The 20775-nt window shown below is 36.2% G+C and overlaps 1 protein-coding gene across 2 annotated transcripts; it reads left to right on the top strand.

Annotated features, from left to right (window-relative positions):
• The first annotated feature begins 1225 nt into the window (after window positions 1–1225).
• On the top strand, window positions 1226–15561 carry LOC137399813 (cellular tumor antigen p53-like). Of its 2 annotated transcripts, XM_068086044.1 has the most exons (12): window positions 1226–1412; window positions 1625–1661; window positions 1805–2223; window positions 5324–5399; window positions 7165–7348; window positions 9393–9597; window positions 11758–11857; window positions 11952–12065; window positions 12719–12825; window positions 13560–13730; window positions 14984–15077; window positions 15169–15561. In XM_068086044.1, the coding sequence occupies exons 1-12, from the start codon at window positions 1246–1248 to the stop codon at window positions 15343–15345; spliced, it is 1851 nt and encodes a 616-aa protein (XP_067942145.1). In that variant the 5' UTR covers window positions 1226–1245; the 3' UTR covers window positions 15346–15561. The 2 variants fall into 2 exon arrangements, with proteins under 2 accessions (XP_067942145.1, XP_067942146.1); XM_068086045.1 differs by lacking the exons at window positions 14984–15077; window positions 15169–15561 and adding an exon at window positions 14137–14158 and having other exon boundaries at window positions 13560–13745.
• The last annotated feature ends 5214 nt before the right edge of the window (window positions 15562–20775 follow it).

The following is a 20775-nucleotide window of genomic DNA, read 5'->3' as shown; positions in this document are numbered from 1 at the left end:
GTCAGAATTATATCGTCATATTTATATATTTTATACATAGCCAGAATCCTTTGGAGCTATTCATTGAAAGATTTTTACAGAAAATGATGAGATGAGTTGCTCTGTCATCTCAGTGTAATGTGTTTGCAATTCTGTGTCGGGGTGTCAGGTTGTTCAATTCAAAATCCTGGATTATAAGGTTCAAAGGGTTTTTAGCCGGGTGGTTTTCCAATAAGGCAATAAAATATAACAGTTTAACATGAGATGAGATAATCAGATTAGTGAAATAATACTGTGATGAAGGAATACAATTCACACTTGAGAAACTCTTCTCAAATCAACCACTAGTCAATTGGTCTAGCCAATGTCACCTCCTTGGTCTGGCTGTCTTTGTTGGTCTGTGTTGGGTAAGTCTGATAGGTCCCTATGCAAGTATTTGATGATGTTAGGTGTTATTTAAAGCTTTTAGACTGTTAGCAATAGTTGTAAGATGAAAACGGAATGATAAAATGAGTATCTTTTCAAAAATATCTATTTTTTGACCAAAAAAATATCATATCTATCATCGATATATATCGATGACATATATCAAGTGATATATATATATATCAAACCAAACCTGTTAAAAAGCCAGAACGATATGGCAAACTGATTAGGCAGCCCAAATAAAAGTGTATAAGAACGCATGACACGATTAAAAAATATCATAGCTTCTGTATTGATATTAAAACTAAGTTTACTATACAAGTAGAATAAAAACTATTTGATAAATTTCAAAAATTGCATAAAGTATACATATACAGTGCTCTGTGCGCGACTGGATAGTGTTGCTCGGCTGGTATACAGTAACGGCTAGTTCCGATTTTCCAAATTAGAGGTTATGTTATCAAATTGCGAAATAAATACTATTTTCTCCAAATACTACTGCAAAATGAAGTCAATGTTAAAATACAATCTAACCAAATAAACTTCACAGAAAGCATAAGTGATTTCTCAAACTAAAACAGCGTGGAAACAACGCAATATAAACAAATTCCTAAAAAAAATCCTGTTTCCTAAACTGGACTCAGAAAAATATGAAACTGTCATTGATTGGCTGATTCCTTGTATGTCGAGATCCATAATAATGGAAAGTAAAACGTAAAACATCACAAACTGTTCACGTAACTTGGGAACTAAGGCTGTAAAATACTCTTCACGCATTGCGGATTGTTTGAGTCAGCATTGAGAAAACGAAATCCAACGAATTTGTACGGTCTTATTTTTATGCAACTAACAAATCTTCTTGTTAACGCAATTTGCTGGCTTCAGATGGACGCAATGCAGGGAAATCAGAGTGACTCTGAACTATGCTTACTGTCGCAAACATCCTTATCTGTGCTGCTTGATGGTATAGACAGCGATACATTGGAAGCTGGTCGCGGCATTGATGAGTATGTTTGATGATCTCGATGTTATCTCACTGAGTTAATTTAATTTCGCAATGCATTTTGAAATTAGCTTGATGTTTGTTGATTTTATCGACTAATATTTGTCGCCTATGTCTATATATCTTTATTATTCTTTAAAAAGCTAGGATAAAAATTGCTGCAGCAACCTATTTGATAGCCAAAGATATGTAGTTTATAATGATTTTATTTTGCAGAAGTTGTTTTAGTGCTGGAATTTCAACGTCTGCTGCGGTAAGTTGCTCATTACAAGAAGTTATTATTTCTTTTTACATGTTATTATTTCTGACATTTCAACAGTTTTGATGATGTATTATTAATATGAATGTTCTGTTTTGAGCTGCTGAATCCTCTTCTTTATAATCACTATTTTACAGCCTTCCAACTTGTACCCCAGCAATCTCGATACATCAAGGTACAGCGGTGATCCGATGATTTCTGGACATCCTACTAATTCCAGCGTTCAACAACCGACACCTGCTGCTAGCTACACTCACTTGACCTACACACAACCTGCACCGCATGATTCTGCCGTTCCAATAATTGCAAATCAAATCTCACCATCGGTATCTCTCAATCCTCTATCGGTGCAAACAACGCAAAACAGTGTTCCATCGCGTGCTGCTGATCATTACGCACAAGTGATACCTTCTACAATACAACAGTTCTATCATGCAGATACCAGTGAAAGTCGAGATGATGTGGTGGACAACTCTCCAACCCTCTCTTGTTGCTCTACATCTACTCTTCCTAGTCCTAAGGCTATGTCTTTTGTTAACAGACACTCTACAGAGAGGTAAGGTTTCATAGCTTCTAGCATTGGTTCTGACAGCATTTGTATGCTTGCTACTCGGTAGGTGTCTGATGCGAACCTCTATATAGATGGCTGTAAACAATTGGCTTCATATTATTCCTGTGAATCAGTCATCCTAAATAATAATCGTGCATCTCAGTGATCATCTTAGCATTACACCTTTGCTAAGCTAGGGGAGGTGATTATATGGCTCGTATACATTGTCGAGCCAAAGATAGTCTCAGAGCAAAATTGGGGAAAGATTATTGGTAATGCTGTTTTGCAATCTTCATATGACTTATGCCACGTTTTCAACTTTATGATTCTTTTTATCGCAAGTTTGCTTCATTAAATTTTAAGATTTAAACTCCAAACTTCATCTACGGCTATAGATGTAGTTTTCTATTTAGTGAGTGCTCCATAATCAGATAACGATATATCAGCCATGCTTTGTAAAAGGTAGCCTTAACCTTTTTCTTGAGCGGCGATTGCAAAGGTTGGCTACTCCATTTATCAATTTAGTGATGGAAGTTTCTAGTCGCTTTTGATTCCTCAGGGATTATTTCTTCCTGTCCCTCATTAAAAGTCCCTTCTAGAAAATTCCCATGCGTGAAACTGATAGTTTGAAATCTTTTAGCAATATCTACTTAACCATAGGTCTGGGCGTATATCTCCATTTCATTGTTTCTCTGTCATCAAGTATCTATCTTAGTTTTTCTTGTTTGGACAACAATCATACAGTCTGGTAATGCTATTACTGCCCTGGGATGGAGTGATGACTCATGGTAGCTTAATGGCTTATAATGGGAGCCGAGCCGGCTACCTGCGTGAGCTGTCACTTGGCACTTCTAAAGATGAATATGCATAAACAAAAGGGTGAATTGTCGTGTTAAAAAGAAACAGACAAGGTCACGCTTATTCATTCAGATGTCTCGGTTGAGGAAACCTTAATTTCTAATGTACTATTTGAAAAAGTGATGAAATGTAGTGGACCAATTGGTTGCAATGGCTGGATACCTTGACGTTTTTTATAGTAAATGGTGCATTTCTCATTGTGAACATAGTGGTGTGGATGCGTAGGCACACCAGGGGAAACTTAGAAATGTGGTTGTTTTAATTTGCTTGTTCAGGACACTCTGTTGTGATGGCTCGTACATAAGCCCTCTATCATGGCTGCAGCCCTTTTTTCCTTCCACTAAGCTTAGAATCATTGGGTGTGTAATTGGTGACCTTAGGATCTGCTACTTGCAAATTGAATGCTAAATTTGCTTACAGTTGTATCCATCGTTTTTTTTGACGTCATCAAGTCGTTTGCACATGCGCTCGTTCACGAAAAAACCGCCATTTTTGTAAAAAACGATCGTTTTTCTTGGATTTATTAGTACTTTTAATTGTTGTTTTGATACTATAATAAAAAATTGCAAACAAAAATGTTGTTTTCAAATTATCGTTGCAAAAGCTTCGTGTTTCTAACGAAAAGATTGTCTATCAAGATGGCCGACAAGGATAAAATGACGTCACGAAAAAACGAAGGATTAAAAGTTTTTAGCTTCCAAGTAAAATCAACCTGTTTTAATAGATTTAAATAGCAGGAACCATGATATTATGCCAGGTATGATGCAGTAAAAATTGGAAAATCCAGTATTTGCTGTTTTCATCCAAACTGACCACCTTTATGATACCTTGTGGCTTGTCATAATGCCATTTTCGACCACAAAGCCACCCTACACTATTGTGAGGTTGGCAGAGAGTCTATCATATTTGCATAGCCTTTTCCATTGCATCACGCTTTCTAAGCATTTCCCATCAATCTCAACTTTTCCGAACGCACTGTCTACCTTCCAATACTGGCGCGTTAATACAAAGGTTAAGTGTTAGAAAAGAGATTACTTCAGTTTCTAATATTTAATATTCTTTTGATTAAAACAACTGAATGAAATTAAAGTGTCATAATTTCTCTTTGGCTGAGGCAGAGATGTCTTAAGTATATTATTAAGCTCATTTATCCAGTATTATTAGCATGAAGATGTCCATTTAATAGCCTGTTAATGCCTCGTTTATAAAGCAGCTACCGCTTGACTCAGGTTTAACACGATATCTTTTTTCGAGTTTTCAAATTTTCTCTCCAAGTTAAAAGAGCGGAGGGACAAACTTTTAAATAAGCTTATACACTAACAACGTCTTCATCCTTTGAAGTTCACATTCACGTAATATGTGTAATTTTAGACAGGCTTTTTGCTAGTGTCTGCCTCATTGCACCATAATGGCTGGTTGCGACACAACTTTTATTTTTGCGAGTAGGAAGTTTTTGGAAAATCAGCAGAATGATGTGATTGGTTGGCTAAAACAATTGTTGTCAAGCTCAAGTCCACCTGCTTCCTGTTGTCCACCCGCTTATGTAATATAAATACTGCTGACGTTGTTAGGCAATATGAGTTTGTGTTTTTCTTACACATGAATAGTTTTCTTCAATAAAAGTACTTATTCATTGAAAAAATCTTATTTTCTGGCAATGATTAAACAAATGACAGCAAGATTGATCAAGCTTGCAAGGACAATTAAATAGCTTGAGTTATTATTTTAACAAGGAGTTCTGGATGCCCTATCATGCATACACACGACAGCCTACGATGTAAGATAAAATCCAAACCAAATTATTTATTTGTCTCCCTTGTTCGATCAGATATGTAAATAATGAAAACTACAAATAATAATTGCTGACTACATTATACCTCATATTTTGGTAAAAGTAGAGTCATATTTTAGTGTAGCTAAAGGTGGAAGTTTTTCCATGTGATGTTTTTGCAATATGTTAACAAGTTTAATTAAACAAATTTCAACTGATATCAAACTGCGTTTCTAATGACAAGTCTTCACTTTTGTCATTGGCCTGTGTTACTGCTCGTCCACAAGCGTGACGAACTGTTATAAATTTTTTCAGGAAGAAATGACTCCGAGATGAAGTAAAGGGGTCTGCCCCGAACCATTTTGACAAAAGTATAGTTTGAAGTGCTGCTAATTTTTCTTATCTCAAGGGTCTTTTGGCTGTCCTTAAGAATGCTCTTTGGGAATGTTGTCAAGTCTGTATTATGTCTTGCTGTAGGACATTCGCAGGGGAGTTGTCCTTTCAACTTCAATTTCCCTCAAAAACGAAGGTTACCAAAGGAACACCGTGGGTGGTAAGTTACATAATTGGATATATTTTCATTCTAAAATAATCGTAATGAATAATGGATATCTTTGTCTTACCGCTACCTGGCATTGTCTTATTTACACCGCGGCAAAATGTTCTATCACTATCCAAAAATATGGATCTACCTTTGACCTACATTTGTTTTGTGAGCTACGATATTGGTCAGTCTGCTGATTATGGTGTGAATCATGACACTTAATTATTTATCTATGTTTATACTCCTATGTTGACATAACTGGAGTAACTGTTCAATCTACTTTTCCATAGAGTATATCAGTTAGGTAGTATATCAGCTCTGGTTATTCACTTGTAATTAATAACTATATTTCATGCATCGCGAGTGTTTAACTCATTTATAAAAGTCAAACTAAAAATGCAACTACTTTTGCAAACAGCCATCTTAGGCCGTTTGTAAAAGGCTCATTAAGATTATAATATAATAGCAATGTTTAATAATCAAATTTTTATGAACTTGTTTCATGAAAACAATTTGTTTTTTTTTTCAACCAATATCAATTGGCAAAACTAACTTTTTTGTAAATCTAATACTAAGGGAAACAAACTCCAGGTTTCATTCTGCCATTTTCATGAAAAAGTGCAGATAAAAGATGGTGTCGTAAACAACATTTCTATGAAGAATTTTTATCATGTGTTTTATGTCTGTGGTATTGTTTGTAACTTGGGTTTACTGTATTTATCTGTAGGACCCACCTGTACCTAAACTGATTTTGACTTAGATGTTTGTGCTAAAGGTCATGAGAAGACAAGTCTAATAGCATGAGGAGCTAAATATGCTGCCTCATGGCTCAGCGACTATAAAACATTTATGTATTTTTCATAAAACTTAGTTGCACCTCTTACTGCCCTGCCACTTAAACCTGAAGTCTATAAAAAGACTATGCTAGTCGTGAATGTCAAGAAGAACTAACAATGTAGACAAGCCTGACCCTCCACACCCTTGCTAGAAATGGTGACTAAGGATAATGAATATGTAAATGAGTTTTAATATATCTAGTTGACACTAGTTGATGAGCAGTGTCATTTCTACCACTAGTCATCCGTGGAGGTGTCCATTCCTTGTTATTCCTAGCCTTTGTTCCTCATCATGGTTCCTCAAACCTATTATTTAGGGCTTCCTTCTGTTGCTAGCAAGTTTTTAAAAAATCTCATCTCACTCTGCCTGGCTGCCAAACACTGGTCTAGTTCAAGATTTCTGCTAAGGTAGCGCTGCTATGCTCTCAGCAGCAAATTATTGAAGTAAAACAACAGCGCTACTAGTAATACTGACTCCCTGTGACTCAATAACCAAAATGAATAGACATATTTAAGTGATCCTATGTAACCGAAAGCAAAGGTCATTTTTTTGTATATTCATCATCATGTCGTGACTAAAATGAGAAATGACCTAAATTGCTCATAAGCATATGTTTGTAATTGTCTTGAGGTATAAGGGGTTTTATAGGTGGCTCCGCTGAGGTGTAGCAAGATTTCAGATATGTAAGAAAATACTATGAAACTAGGTTGAATTTCATTGTTTTATTGTTTTTAGATAATTGAATGGTCCCCCAAATATTTTCTAAATGTTTTAGTTATCGAAGTTTTATCTCAACTTGAGGCCGATTTTATGGACATATTACCAATTCATGTGCTATAGCAATTAATTTTTTCAAGGAATTGGCTTAGTTAGGTTGGGAGTTATCATTCCTTTGGTTGTTTGATTTCTTATGGTAATTCTCAAATATTTCTTGCAGTTCTCAAGACAGTTGAACAAGCTCTATGTTCAAATGGGAGTCGTTTGTCCGGTCACTTTCAAAGTGTCACAGGTGATGGAAGGCCTTTTTGTTAGAGCAACACCATTCTACTCAGAATATCAGTATCGAGATCAGCCTGTCCATGCTTGTCCTGTTCATAAAGATGAAACCAAGAAGCATCTATGTATGTTCCTTTTATACTACGTCAGCTATAACATTCGCTTTTTATGGCAGCTCGTCTTCTATTTATTTGCACTTATAGTTTGGTGTATAACTATGCATTTATCTATAAACGCAATGTATTTTTATATATATATATTTAACTATACAATACATCTAACAGAGAAGTCATTAATATACAGTTGTTAGCATTGTCCCAGTTCCATAGAAATAAATGCCATGGTTTGTCACCATTCCTGGTTGTGTGTACTCCGCACATGCTATTGATGACATCACATCAATGCCTTGTTCAGTATGTTGGTATTTATTTGGAAATATTTTGCCTTACTTTTAACACACACCCTTGGTCTGTTAGAACACCTTCTTTCATTTTAAAAGGGTTCTGTAAACAGTCCTTTAGTCGCTGAATAAATAACAGGATTGCTGGCAATAGCCTTGACCATTGTGATGGTAGTATTTAAAAATGAACTTAAACAAAATTTCAGTCGATTTTATCAGAAAGGATTGATATTGTTCTATCATTCGGGATTGTTTTCAATGTTTGAGGTAATCTGACTGCCAGCATGTTTCAAAACTAAAATCGACAAAACTTTTATAAAAAATAATGCGCCAAAGTGATGTGACTAGTTTCGCAGTTGCCTGTCTCTCTCTTTACTGATATTGGCTATTGAGCTCAAGCTGCATTGTTGAGTGTCTCTATTCTGTCGGTCTGTTTGCCAGCGTGCAACTATAGATGTCATTATTCTATCGCTTGAATCGGAGCGTTTTAACCATGATATTTTTTGTCGGTTTTAATCTTGAAACATCCTGGCAGTCAGATCATCTCCAACATAAAAAACAATATCAAATGATAGCAAAATACCGATAATTTCTGATAAAATCTATTAGTTTTGTGTAAGTTCACCTTTAAGCATACCTACTTTCTCTCAAGATCCTGGAGGGGCGGTCTGCCTGAGTAGTGATTAAGGCACTGCTGCTTCTTGACAAACAATGATGTCCTATAACTATATAGTAGGTTTGGGTTGTTATTGATTAGCACTAGTCAACCGGTTGGTAAATCCTTGTCAACTTCAATTTCATGTTTATTATAAATGCGTAACTTTAGATATTAGTGTACCTCAATTGAAGATTTGTCTGCTCCTGATTAATGTGTTACAAGCTTTTTGCTTTACCAAGTGCTCAGACCCTCATAAATTAATTCTTTCTATTGCTGGTAAAATAATGTATAATAATCTATAATATGATATATAATAATATATAATGTTGCTGTTTATGGCTTGAATGGACAGATATAATTTCTGATCTAGATATAATGTAAGATTCTGATATTAGATGAATCTTAGCTATAAAAAGGGCTACGATTATTTAGAAAACACTCAATGTAAATATGCTAAATTGTTTAGAGCAAATAATGATACCAGTTAATTGAAACTCAGGTTATCCAGTCGCTGTCAGCTAATTATGGTCACTAATTTAGGCAGCGTATTTATTGTGGAAAGTGAGAGGGTGAGCTCTACTTTGGCCGAGAACAATAGATCTGACCATTTTCTTATGTTCATTATTGTTGCTATTTCAGTAAAACTAAATTATCCCTTATCATTGTTCTAGATAAAAACATACAAGGTTGTGAACTCTGGCTCTTGTGTTTATGTTAGTTATATTCATTAGTTAGAAGTTACCTCACCGGTACATATGATCCAGCTCGCCAACGATTGTGATACGTGTGAACAAGGTAAATTATGATTATTGTGCGGATTAGCCCACAGCTAGCATTTGCTTTTCTGTGAGCAGCTGAAATTAACTGAATTTGTCTTTAGAATTATCCCTCCTGCTGTAAGTTAATAATATTGGATTTTGTATTAAATCTTAATCTAAATATCTTTCCTCGATTAATATGGTTATACTATAATTGCTACGGTAATTGCTATTTACTTTTTTATTCATTGTCACATCACAGCGAGTTAGATCTGTGTAATGTCTGTCTTAGCTTCCGAGTTGGTCAAAAGCGTTGGTGGCACTGTGTTGTACATATATTTTTCTGTTTGTAGACCCAACCACTTGTATGCCATGGATGCGGTGTCCGGATGGTTACAACGCCTTCACCGATCAGGATCAGCACAGCCACTTCAGTGTGCTCGTGCCGTGGAGGGGTGCGGAAAGGTCACTCGAGATGGCCTATAGCTTTGCCTGCAGGAACACATGCGTTGGCGGCCCAAATAGGAAAAGCACAACTGTAGCCTTCACTCTTGAGAAGTAAGTGTCAGGGTTGGGGCGGTGGTCCATAATCACCAATCCGCTGCGGTATATATGTAGGGCTTCACTGTAGCCTTCACTCTTGAGAAGTAAGTGTCAGGGTTGGGGCGGTGGTCCATGATCACCAATCCGCTGCGGTCTATAGGGCTTGCGCAAAGGTTTTAATCACTAAAAGTTATCTACAAGTCTCTTTATAGCCTGTTAAGAGTCTGATTTGAGACACTTGAGTTAGATGCTCAATCTGCTACTCGATATTTAGCCTTATTATCGTCCAGGGAGCCAGTCAACTTCGCCTCAGTGGGCAAGGCACAGCTGTAGGTCTCAAATGTTGGCAAACTTCTTGAGGCGAACACCTGTTTGTGGTTTCACTATTGTGGCTCGAACACCTGTTTGTGGTTTCACTATTGTGGCTCGAACACCTGTTTGTGGTTTCACTATTGTGGCTCGAACACCTGTTTGTGGTTTCACTATTGTGGCTCATCCCAAACTCTCATATTTACCAACCTGAGGCATGACTTGTGACCTCAAAATCTGTTTAATCATTCTAATTCAGTTCAAATATTGTTATTGTTTATTACATTGTCCCGGTTGCCCTATATCTCCTGTCAGCTCTACCAGCTGTGTATAATAAGTAAGTTGTGGCTGTATATATGTAATTCATTTATCTTATAGGAAGAGCTAAGTTCTCTAATTTTTTTGTATGGTAAATAATTTGTTGCAACTTGCAAGGCTTATAATGTTGAATCGGAGATTTTTAGTAAAAGAAGAAAGCAGCTGATATTCAGGCTTAACACATCGGTATATTGGTGTTTTAACACTCATAGAGTGCGCCTTCTGGTTATGATGACCCTGTTATTCAATTTTTCGCCTTATGATGTGGAACATGTTTTTTCGCCTTTGTCATACGACACGTTTCCGCCATACGATATCAATGAAAGTTTCTGATGAAATTCCAATTTCCCTCGAAATTCAAATTTGGCAGTCGGTGGGCTGAATACATTAGAATATCGAAGATGCCGATATGCTATTCGCCGAAATCTCCTTACAATGCATGAAAGAGATATGATGGTCGCTCTCTCTCAGTTCAGCGTTGTTCGTTATTAGTTATAGTGAAAACTAAACCAAAAGCAGATAAAAGGTGATAAAATTTTAGCTGATGAGAAAGTTTAAGCTTAGTAAAATACATATTAAAGTTTTAAGTATGTGTTTAGTAAGCTAAATTCATTTAAGTTAAATTTAACGTGTACGTCTGTCTCAAAGGTAAGAACTTCATAAGGCATGTAGTACATTGTAATGTTACATTCCCTTGCAGATTATAACCACTAAATACACTCAAGTTACTTTAGGTAACTATAGTTACCAAACTTAACATATTATTTTGTTACTAATTTTTTATATGTAAAATGTTTATGTATGAAATTTTGATGATTTTACCAGGGTGTGTTTACATTAAATAGTTACTATGGGTTTCTATACTCTTCTTTACGATATTTTCGCTTTACGTTACCAAAACTGGAAGGAATTAAATTTGTATGGCGAGGGTCTACTGTAATACTATTAGCATTAATGGTGGGTTTTCAAGAAAATAGTACAGCGGTGTGCTAGGTACACTAGACCTCTTTGTTGGGAAACAAAATTATCATTTACGATATTTTTATTCATTGCGAATTTAATCAATAGCAGTAAATTATATAGTAAATCAATTTGTATTTGAGACTGGTTTTAAATACTTAAACCAATCAGATGTAAAATTATTTTTTGGACAGATTATTGAAGCTAAATTCATTGCGTATAATATATATATGTATATACATATATAGATGGTATACAGTACTAGTTATTTTTGAGGATAGCAAGTATGGATATTAATAACAGAGGTTTGAAGTTATTTTATAACAGTTGGGACTGTTGCTGTCACTCTACACTTCATTGTATGCCATTATTAGCTTTATTGTTTGGAGTTGTGCTATAATGGTTTACAATGCAAGAGATGAATATTCTTATTTCATTTGCTTTTGATCTCATGCTAGATAGTGTCTTTCGTTCCCATAGGCTCTGTTGTCTTGTGCAGCAATCGTACAGACGTGAACCAATCACTCAACTTTCAGCACCAAATCAGCTTATAGTTTCTATTGCAGCATTTACTTGTCATCGTTACAGTGATAAGGGAGAGGTACTAGCGAAACAGCTGATCGAAGTCAAGGTTGTTGCATCTCCTGGCAGAGACATGTGCAAGGAAGAGGCAAAGGATTGCGGGGAGGTAGGTGCCGTATAGAATTTAAGCTGTATTTTTGTAGTGTTCCTTAGCAGCAGTTTCAATAGATCTCAGATGTGTGTTTGTGTATGCCTTATAGATGAGCAAGCCAGAAGGTAAAACAGAAAATCTGCTAATACCAGGAAAGAGAAAAGCCACAGGGAAGAGGGTTACCTTCTCTGAGCAGCCAGTTAAAAAGAAATATTACCTTGAGGTACTGTTAATGCATTATTCGTCTAAACAAAAACTATTTCTGAAAAAATGTAAAACTGCTTATGAAATATTCACTGGCTGGTTTTCTGTTTCTGTTTGAGTTTATGTCCGAAGTCTGTTTATTTTCAGCATTTTTTTTCCATTTTCAGCGAAACTCTATGATTTAGGTGTTTGTCTACTGATTATACTGCTGTATTGTAATGTAGGCCTACCTACATTTCCTGATGCACCATGTTCACATTAAATACCTCAGCTCAGCAGTTGATGATTTCATCACCATCCGTGATGTGACTATCCCTGCATTTGTACTGTCAGTTTTACTATAGAGCAGAACAATATACTGCTGTATTGTAATGTAGGCCTACCTACATTTCCTGATGCACCATGTTCACATTAAATACCTCAGCTCAGCAGTTGATGATTTCATCACCATCCGTGATGTGACTATCCCTGCATTTGTACTGTCAGTTTTACTATAGAGCAGAACAATAGAGAAGCAAACTTGTTTTGTTTTTGTTACTGTACGCTGTGTCGGCTGTCCTTACTCTTCCAAAAAACGTTCAATTTTTACGCTCAGCTATTTCTTTTTGTCCATGGTGAGATGACTTCTGACCCTCTATGTATTCATGATTGGTAATTTCTCCCCGTGAACAGATGAGTGCCAGACAGACCTATGATACGCTGGCTCCTCTACGAGACAGTCTCGAGCTGTGGCATTCCCTGACTCCAGAGCAGATTAGAGACAACGCAATGAAGAATAGGTATGTTTCTACCTAATTCATATAATTGTAGCAAATACACTAATCTATATATATGTATATATATATATTTCAGTGTTTGTCTTTCTGTTAAACCGTGTGTCCAGTTATAGCAATTAAAGTCTAGCAATGACAAATCTACACAGTACTGGATTTGATCTCGGGACCTCCAGATCTAGAGGCGGCTAACTTAATCATTAAGCTACACGTAATACCATAGATTCATTCGGCAAATAGTCATTACATTGGTTAAGATACTCATGCTTAAAACATAAGCACAGTTGTAATGATTATTAAGCTGGCCCAAAACACGGTATTGTTTTAGTAAAGATTTTAGTAAAAAGCTGGCTTTCTAAGTAAGTGACTCAAATTCATTAAGTAATTACTCTACTACCCAAGCAACGTCAGGCATTCACCTAGTCCTTGCTATAATAAGAGCCGTGTCTGTCTGTCTGAAGCCATGCCAAGAGCACTAAGAGAGGAAAGATGATTATAATGCATGGGAATTCCACTCAGATGTTCGGCTTCGCAGCCAAGCCCACTACCATCTGCACAACTCGAGCACTTTGCTGATTAGATTAATAATTGTACACATAGCTATTACATCTGATAACCTCTCACATGCGCACAAGACTGCCAGTGTACTAGTTGTATATAGCTTTCCATTTTGTTTATGACTTACTTGAAGCGGTAAGTATTCTCTACAATCTTGCTGTTTAGGCAGTTTTTTATTACAGACATCGTGATGACACTTTGCTTTCCCCCGCATGTCCTAACACATCTCATCTTCCACAAACATCTCGTACTGCGGCATATACGCAGAGACTGCACAGTCCTGACAGCAGTACCTCTGGTGGAAACCAGTTCAACTGCAGTTCTAATGTTGACAGGGATCTTAAAATATCTGAGTAAGCATTATTCAGGTATTTAACTCTGATAATAATGTATTGGTGAGAGTTGAATCATCTCATGTGTGACATGTCTGAGCAGGAGTAGTACAGAGGTGGTGATTTTACGGCTACAATGAGCATGTGACACATTTTGACTAGTGTTGTTAGTTTTTGAGTGAAGAATGTGATAAACAAGTATGCTGTCAGGGCAAAGGAGATTATGAACAGGGCTGATGTACAACGCATTTCATTCTCAAGACTACCGTCTTTCTTTCCAAAACTGCAGCCCTGTTCTTCTCAACTTTTATTTACTCCTTTGCTCTATCTAAAGAAATAAAATTTAAACTGATTATTTTGGTCTATATCAATACAAACTATAAGATATCGTGAACAAAACTTCAAATGCGTCATGTTGTTATTATAGCCTGTATTGACTGCTACCCAGTAAGTCTTCTGGTCTGAGCTTTTAGTCTTAATAATGGTAAAGGTTTTGGTTGGGGCTGCTACTTTCTGTTATTAAGTGTAAGTATTTATAGGTAACAAGCGGAAGGGTGGCTACTGCTCATTTTGTTCATATGTCTTCTTAATAAATGATGGGAATCAATTGTATATTAAATTCGTTAAAATGAGTGGTTTTCTTTAGACAGATTGCAAATTCCATTGTAATTCCTTCTATCTGAAATGAGCTATTGGGATTTGTTCAAAAGGATTCACACGTTTGCCGTTAATAAAAGGTCAATTTGGAATCACTGTTAAACTGTTAGAAATGAGGAAGTGTAGTATGGATGTCAAAGCCTTTCATTTTTGTGTTGCAATAACAGTTGTTTTAAATGTACTAACTTTCACAAATCACAAAATTCTGTACAATCACTGAGATAACTAAGATGTTAGCCAATGTGAGGTTTAAACCCATCATATTCAGCATATTAGACTAACACTTAACCAACTAATCTAATCGTTATATTGTAACAGCTTTCGAATCATCAATATAATTGTGCCTATCTTTACACCGAGTGCTTTGAGCCAAAAAAGCGACCAGACAGACAGAAAGCGGCCAATAATAATATAGATGCTTTTTTCACTCATGCGATGCTTTAATTCGTTGCTGTCTTTTTAATAAAAAACTAGATTGTTGTTTTTTCACTATTTGTAATGTTTTGGGCAAATATCAGTTTGTAAAGTAGATAAATTTTTTCGTTTAACCTAATGGTTTATCAGAATTATTCAGCTTGTCCTTAACTGATGTCTCTGACTTTTCTTGCTTCTCTTAGGTGGTTAAAGTCGTTTGACTTTGAATGTTACGCCGACACATTCTCAGATGGAGGCTACATCAATATGGGCCAAATTCTACGCTTTACTATGAAGGTGAGACAGCTCAATGCGTCGCAAGCTGCCTTCCAGTAAAATTATTGTTTATGGTGAGAGAGAGAGCTTATATTTCGTTGGTCTTTTGCAGGATATCTCAGCTCTGCGACTCACAACTGCTCATGGCACGATTATTTTAAAGATGTTAGCCAAGTACTGCGATGAAAATCCTCTCTCTCAGCCCTCCACCAGTGGCGAGGCAGTTGGGCTTTTTACCCATCACAGATCCATAAAACCAGAGAGCAGCTCTTCTTCTAGCGAGGCCTGATTTAGGAAACTTGAATCGTCCCGCTTGCATTTCAAATAAAAATGTTGACCTCCTATATCAATAGTATTTTTAACTGATATTGCCACAACTGCAAGAGAATTTTATACTAAATTCAAGCACTAATCATTAAGTTGGTGTTGAAGGCTGTTAGCTATATTATATATGGTTTATTGTTATATTTTTGGGATTTACTATATTTACCGATAAAACCTCTTTTAACAGACCTGAGTATTGTGATTATCGATTGTGTATGTTCCTTCGGATGATGTAGAAGGAACAGCAACCACTGGTATTTTCATCACTGGAAAACATTTGTGTATGCGTTAAAAAGCTTCAATTTTTTATCCTTTTGGTTGACTTGCAACCAGGTCCAGGTTGACTTGCAACAAAATTCACATTACAGTTATTTGGTATCAAAAAGTTCACCATGTCTTACTCTTGTGTGTTGTAGGTACAAGATATGTGGAAATGTGATTACAAGCTTTTAAAAGCTCAAAAACGAAGTTAATCGCAGCCATCACGAAAACGCCGTAGGTTGGATTTATTTTGATCACGCACTCAGCTCGACGTGGTTATTGTTTTGACACGTGCTATTATCATGTGAATTAGAATGCTCAATATAAAACGTCTCGTCGCACTAGTTTATGACAAACTCTTCGGGTTTTACTGGAAAGCGTTTATCAAATATTGATGCTCGCTACTTTACAGTTTCGTTTCTGCTTGGTCTAATAATCTAGTCATAATCTGATCATGTGACCCATACTTCCTGCCAAATGGCATGAACAACTTCTGCAGCATTCCTGCAACAGATTCTTCATGTTTCTTAGAGGATGATATAAACTCCTTGGAGTTGAGTCTAAAGACTAAACTAATTTTTACGCTAGGTTTTGAGATATCAGTGCTCAAAGTGACAGCATTACAATGATGATGAAATACATGTATGTAGATGCATAAGGACAATATACATGGTTTTATTGAATGCGTGAAGTATATTTGTGAAATTATTTCGACGAATAAGGTTGCATGAAAGTGTAAACAGAAGCACATTGTGTTCACCTTGCGTCCCATTTGAACTGTTTTGGAGAGGGATTCCAACCTGGCCGCGATTAACTGTTCGTTTTTGAACTTTCAAGAGCTTGTAATCACACTTTCACATATTTTGCACCTACAGCACTGCAGAGTAAGACAAGTCAACCTTTAAGCATACGCTATAAGATTTTCAAGGTTGTAACATATTTTACATTTTGACACAAACATTAATTGAGTTGTGGTTGGTAACTCGGCAGCGAATGGCTAAATGATTTAAATTATTCTTCAATTTGGTTTGGCCAATCATGACTGAAAGCCTTGTTTGATTGGACAACTTAGTGATGATGGCAGTATCACTTCATGGTTGATCCAATCATAAGTCAGAGTACAGCAAATTGCATTTCATGACCATGAGGCAAAAAATGGTTGTAGTAATGCTAACACTCGCCGTTATACTCTGATCTGTAGGACTGGGCTTTTACACTGAGTTTGTGCTCTTCAACCGTTTGTAGTCAGGTGCTGTGCTGCCAATATATTACTTGGTTTTAGCAGCTTAAGCTGCAATCATATTACGATAGTTCTCTACTATAGCACATATCTGTGCCCTATAGCGAATAGATTGTCCTGCCTAAACATGGAGATGACATTTGGGGCTACATCATGCATGGATAAGCTCAAATCCTGTCAAGTTCTACTTTTATACAAAAAGCTTCATTGGAAGCACTTCGTGTTGTATTGACATGTATTGACTAGTTACCTTATATGATTGGACAACTCCAAAGAATTGATACACCCATTTGGAATATTAAGTTGTGCCACAGTTTCTAAATCTTTATTAATTTCAGTCATGATAAGCTGTAAATACTATATCTAGTTAGTGGTTCAGTACACGAAACTTATGACAGCTGTTAGTATCATATCGATATACATCAGTTCTGCTCTAGGTCGAGGAGAAGATACGTAAATGCAAAACTTATAGCAGTTAGAGTATGTTGAACATGGCTATGAGTAAAGGGAGAATGATCTTGTAGACTGCTAAAATAGAGAAAGACTACCTATATACATGTAAGTATAAGTTGAATGGCAATAATAAGAGTTTTTTATCTCAATTTATTTGACAACTTGAAGCTGTTAGTAAATGATTCAATGGTAATGGGTATTTTTTTTAATTTGGGTTATTTGAAACCAAAAGTAAAGAGAGCAGAGGCTAATTAATAAATATGTTGCAGAGAGAAGACAACTCATTGGGCCATATGATGACTGTTCTTATCAAGTAGGAAAAATGATGGCACTTTAAGCAGGTTAAGCTTCCAGGCCTACTTTAAATACTTTAGATGTTTTATTGAACTGTTTGTGAAGCAGTTCATTTTGACAGTTGCCTATATATTAGTCTGAGTATATAGTCGATATTAGTCTGAGCATACACAGAAGACAAAATATATTGCATATACATAAATACCATATAAAATTCTCTATTGTTTGTTTGCTTACTTTTATTACAATAATTAAGAGACTTTTGGTTCCAGTTTTGTACAAATTCTGAATGTTTTTGAAATGTTGACATAATGTGATGCGCAACAGTAACAAATAGAGCAACAGGTCTGATTGGTTAAAAAATTCTCTACTGAAGAGATTGATCTTGGTAAAAACATCAGTGCGTTGATTATTTTTAGCACTAATACAAGTGCTGTGAAATGGGCCAATGAAGCACAGAAAATAATTCAAGCAACTATTGTAATATGCTGGAAGACAGACGATTAGCACAGGTGTGTGTGTGTGTCAAGGTGTAGCATGTGTGTGTCAAGGTGCTGCAGATGTGTGTCAAGGTGCCAAGCCGAATGTGATTTGCTTGAAGCCTGACCGATGCAATTTTTTTGACAAAACCTAACTGTCGCTTCAGAAAGATCAATGGACTTATTTTTTGATGGTACAGATTTCATATTCTTTAAAAATTACTGAGCTTTTATAAAAATTGAATAGAAATATACGAAATTCAAAGAGTAATGCACCTGAGCGTTGAGGCGATCAAAATCTCATCCATGAGCACTGTCCCCCATGATATAGAGCCTGTAAAAGGTTACATGCACGCATCGCATGCATGTTACGCACTTTCAATTGCCCAACGGTTTTGTGTACTCAGTGAACCCAGTTCTTACTCCGCTAATGAATTGGCTTGTTGCCAACGCGCGCGAGTCGTTTGGCTTAGGCAAGTTTCGGTTTGAGCAGGTTTAGGCAATTGTCCCTGCTTAGGCAGCATTGCCTGCTTTGTGATTGGATGGGGAGATCTGTTCAAATTGGGTTGACCAGTCCTGTGTTATTGTGGTTATTGTCCTGTGGTTATTGTTATTGTTTCCATGCTGCGCAGTGGTTTTCAGCAAATACCGCAAATTAGCCAGAGAAGAGAAATTGTTTAAATCGAATCGCCTGATGGAGAAATAGAGTCGATCACGGATACCGAACGTCATAAACAGTCTTTATTATTCTGTCGTCATTATACTTTTATTTACAATACACATTCACAAGGTTTTACAAACCTTAACACACTTTTTACATAGTAATATATTTTTAATAAGTATTTTTAAGTAACATATTATTTAAACGTTAATTTAGGACTTGCCACCTATTTTTCGAAGTGTTGGCATCGATAACAAAGTCCAGGAAAGTAATCACCTCATCATCCTCGTGAATGCAGACTATAATTAAATTTATGTGAAAGAAGATCGGAAGAATAGTGAAAAACAAGATTAGCAGGACAACCTTTGTACTAGTTTATGGCCATCGAAAAATCTGTCTCCACGGCATGAAAGCTATGCGCAGCCACTGCGCAGTCACTGTTTCCTTGCTGCGAATTTGCACTGGCTTCGCACTGATCAGTGCGCAGTGATTTCAGTGCGAAGACGCCGTTTCCATGATTCGGAGATAGTGCAACTCCGAAGCACTGCGCATCATGGAAACAGTGATTTAGCATTGTTTTCTTAGTGTTTAGCAATCCACCACCCAGCAATAGCAATCAGTTTACAGCTGACTTTACAGCGAGCTACATTAGTATTCTCTGAATTGTAATAATTTTATACCATTTTTGCTAAGAGCAATAGTACTGCGAGTTTGCAGATGGCAAAAGGTATGTTTTTATTAATATCATTTCCTTGCCTTTTTAATAGATTGTTATTACAATAATTTCTTATATATTCTGGGAATTTGTGTATTATTATTATCATGTGTATTTGTGAATTAGTGTATTTCTTTTTAATTTTAAACTATTGTTGCTTTTAATACTTTGTATATTTCACGGTTTGGTTTGATGGTTAATAAACTTAATTACCTACAAATCAGTGCTTCTAAACCATCCTACTCGCATTCTACTGAACCTAGCGGGAAACCGCTATACAGTCCACATGGGCAGTATATCATTGCTGTCACCTATACTGTTATGTTTTTCATAAATTAATTAGCTTTTTCGCTGTCATAAATTTTATAACTTATGGCGCCTTACAGTGCCTCTATGGCGCCTTACAGTGCCTCGCGTTGCGTGTTTGCAACTCGAGTTAATCAACTCGAGTTGCACAACTCGAGTTGTGAACGCGCAACACGACTTTTCAAAAGTAAGGTGCAATATATTGGTATTACGGTAGCATAACCGTAGATATGGTTATATTAACGATGGTACATCAAGAGGCACCCGTTAGCTAATAGAAATTAAACTATGTGTGTACTGTAAAACTAGAACTAATAGCGAATTATTAGAATTATACTGTGCCGAGTTTGCAACTCGAGTTGTACAACTCGAGTTGCAGAACTCGAGTTGTACAACTCGAGTTTGTAAATATAACTCGAGTTGTACAACTCGAGTTGCACAACTCGAGTTCATCAAAACCCAAGCCGAGTTCTTTCAACAGCAACTCGAGTTCAACATCTCATCATTTTATTTTCTCTAGCAATATTTTCTATATACGGAATTTATTTTGGTGCATTATTAAACGCCGTTGAAATAATTTCTATGTTCATTTTCGGTGTTCATTCAGTTTCTTGTCAGATTCTAGAGAGATGACTCTTTTTTCAAATGAAAAAGAAGTTGCCCGGCTGGCTGCGAATTTCTTTTTCCCAAACAGGTTTACATACGGCAGTAAAATTTTGGCTCATGATTGGCGTTAGTAATTGAGTTTTAGTAACCAAAACTTACATCATTACATTAGAAATCAATAGTTATAATTAGAAAGGAACACAAAATTCTAAATAACGTAGCAAAACTGATGTTATCATTCAAAAAGTGCTGTTTAAACGTAAGAGGCGCTTACTTAAAACTCATTAATTAAAGCCATTTTGAATAAAATTTTGGAATTTTGTGTTCCTCTCTAATTATAACTATTGACTTTCAATGTAATGATGTAGGTTTTGATTACT

Source organism: Watersipora subatra, chromosome 7, assembly GCF_963576615.1.
Source record: "Watersipora subatra chromosome 7, tzWatSuba1.1, whole genome shotgun sequence".
Taxonomy (NCBI): Eukaryota; Metazoa; Bryozoa; class Gymnolaemata; order Cheilostomatida; family Watersiporidae; genus Watersipora; species Watersipora subatra.
This window is presented reverse-complemented; position numbering and strand designations above follow the sequence as displayed.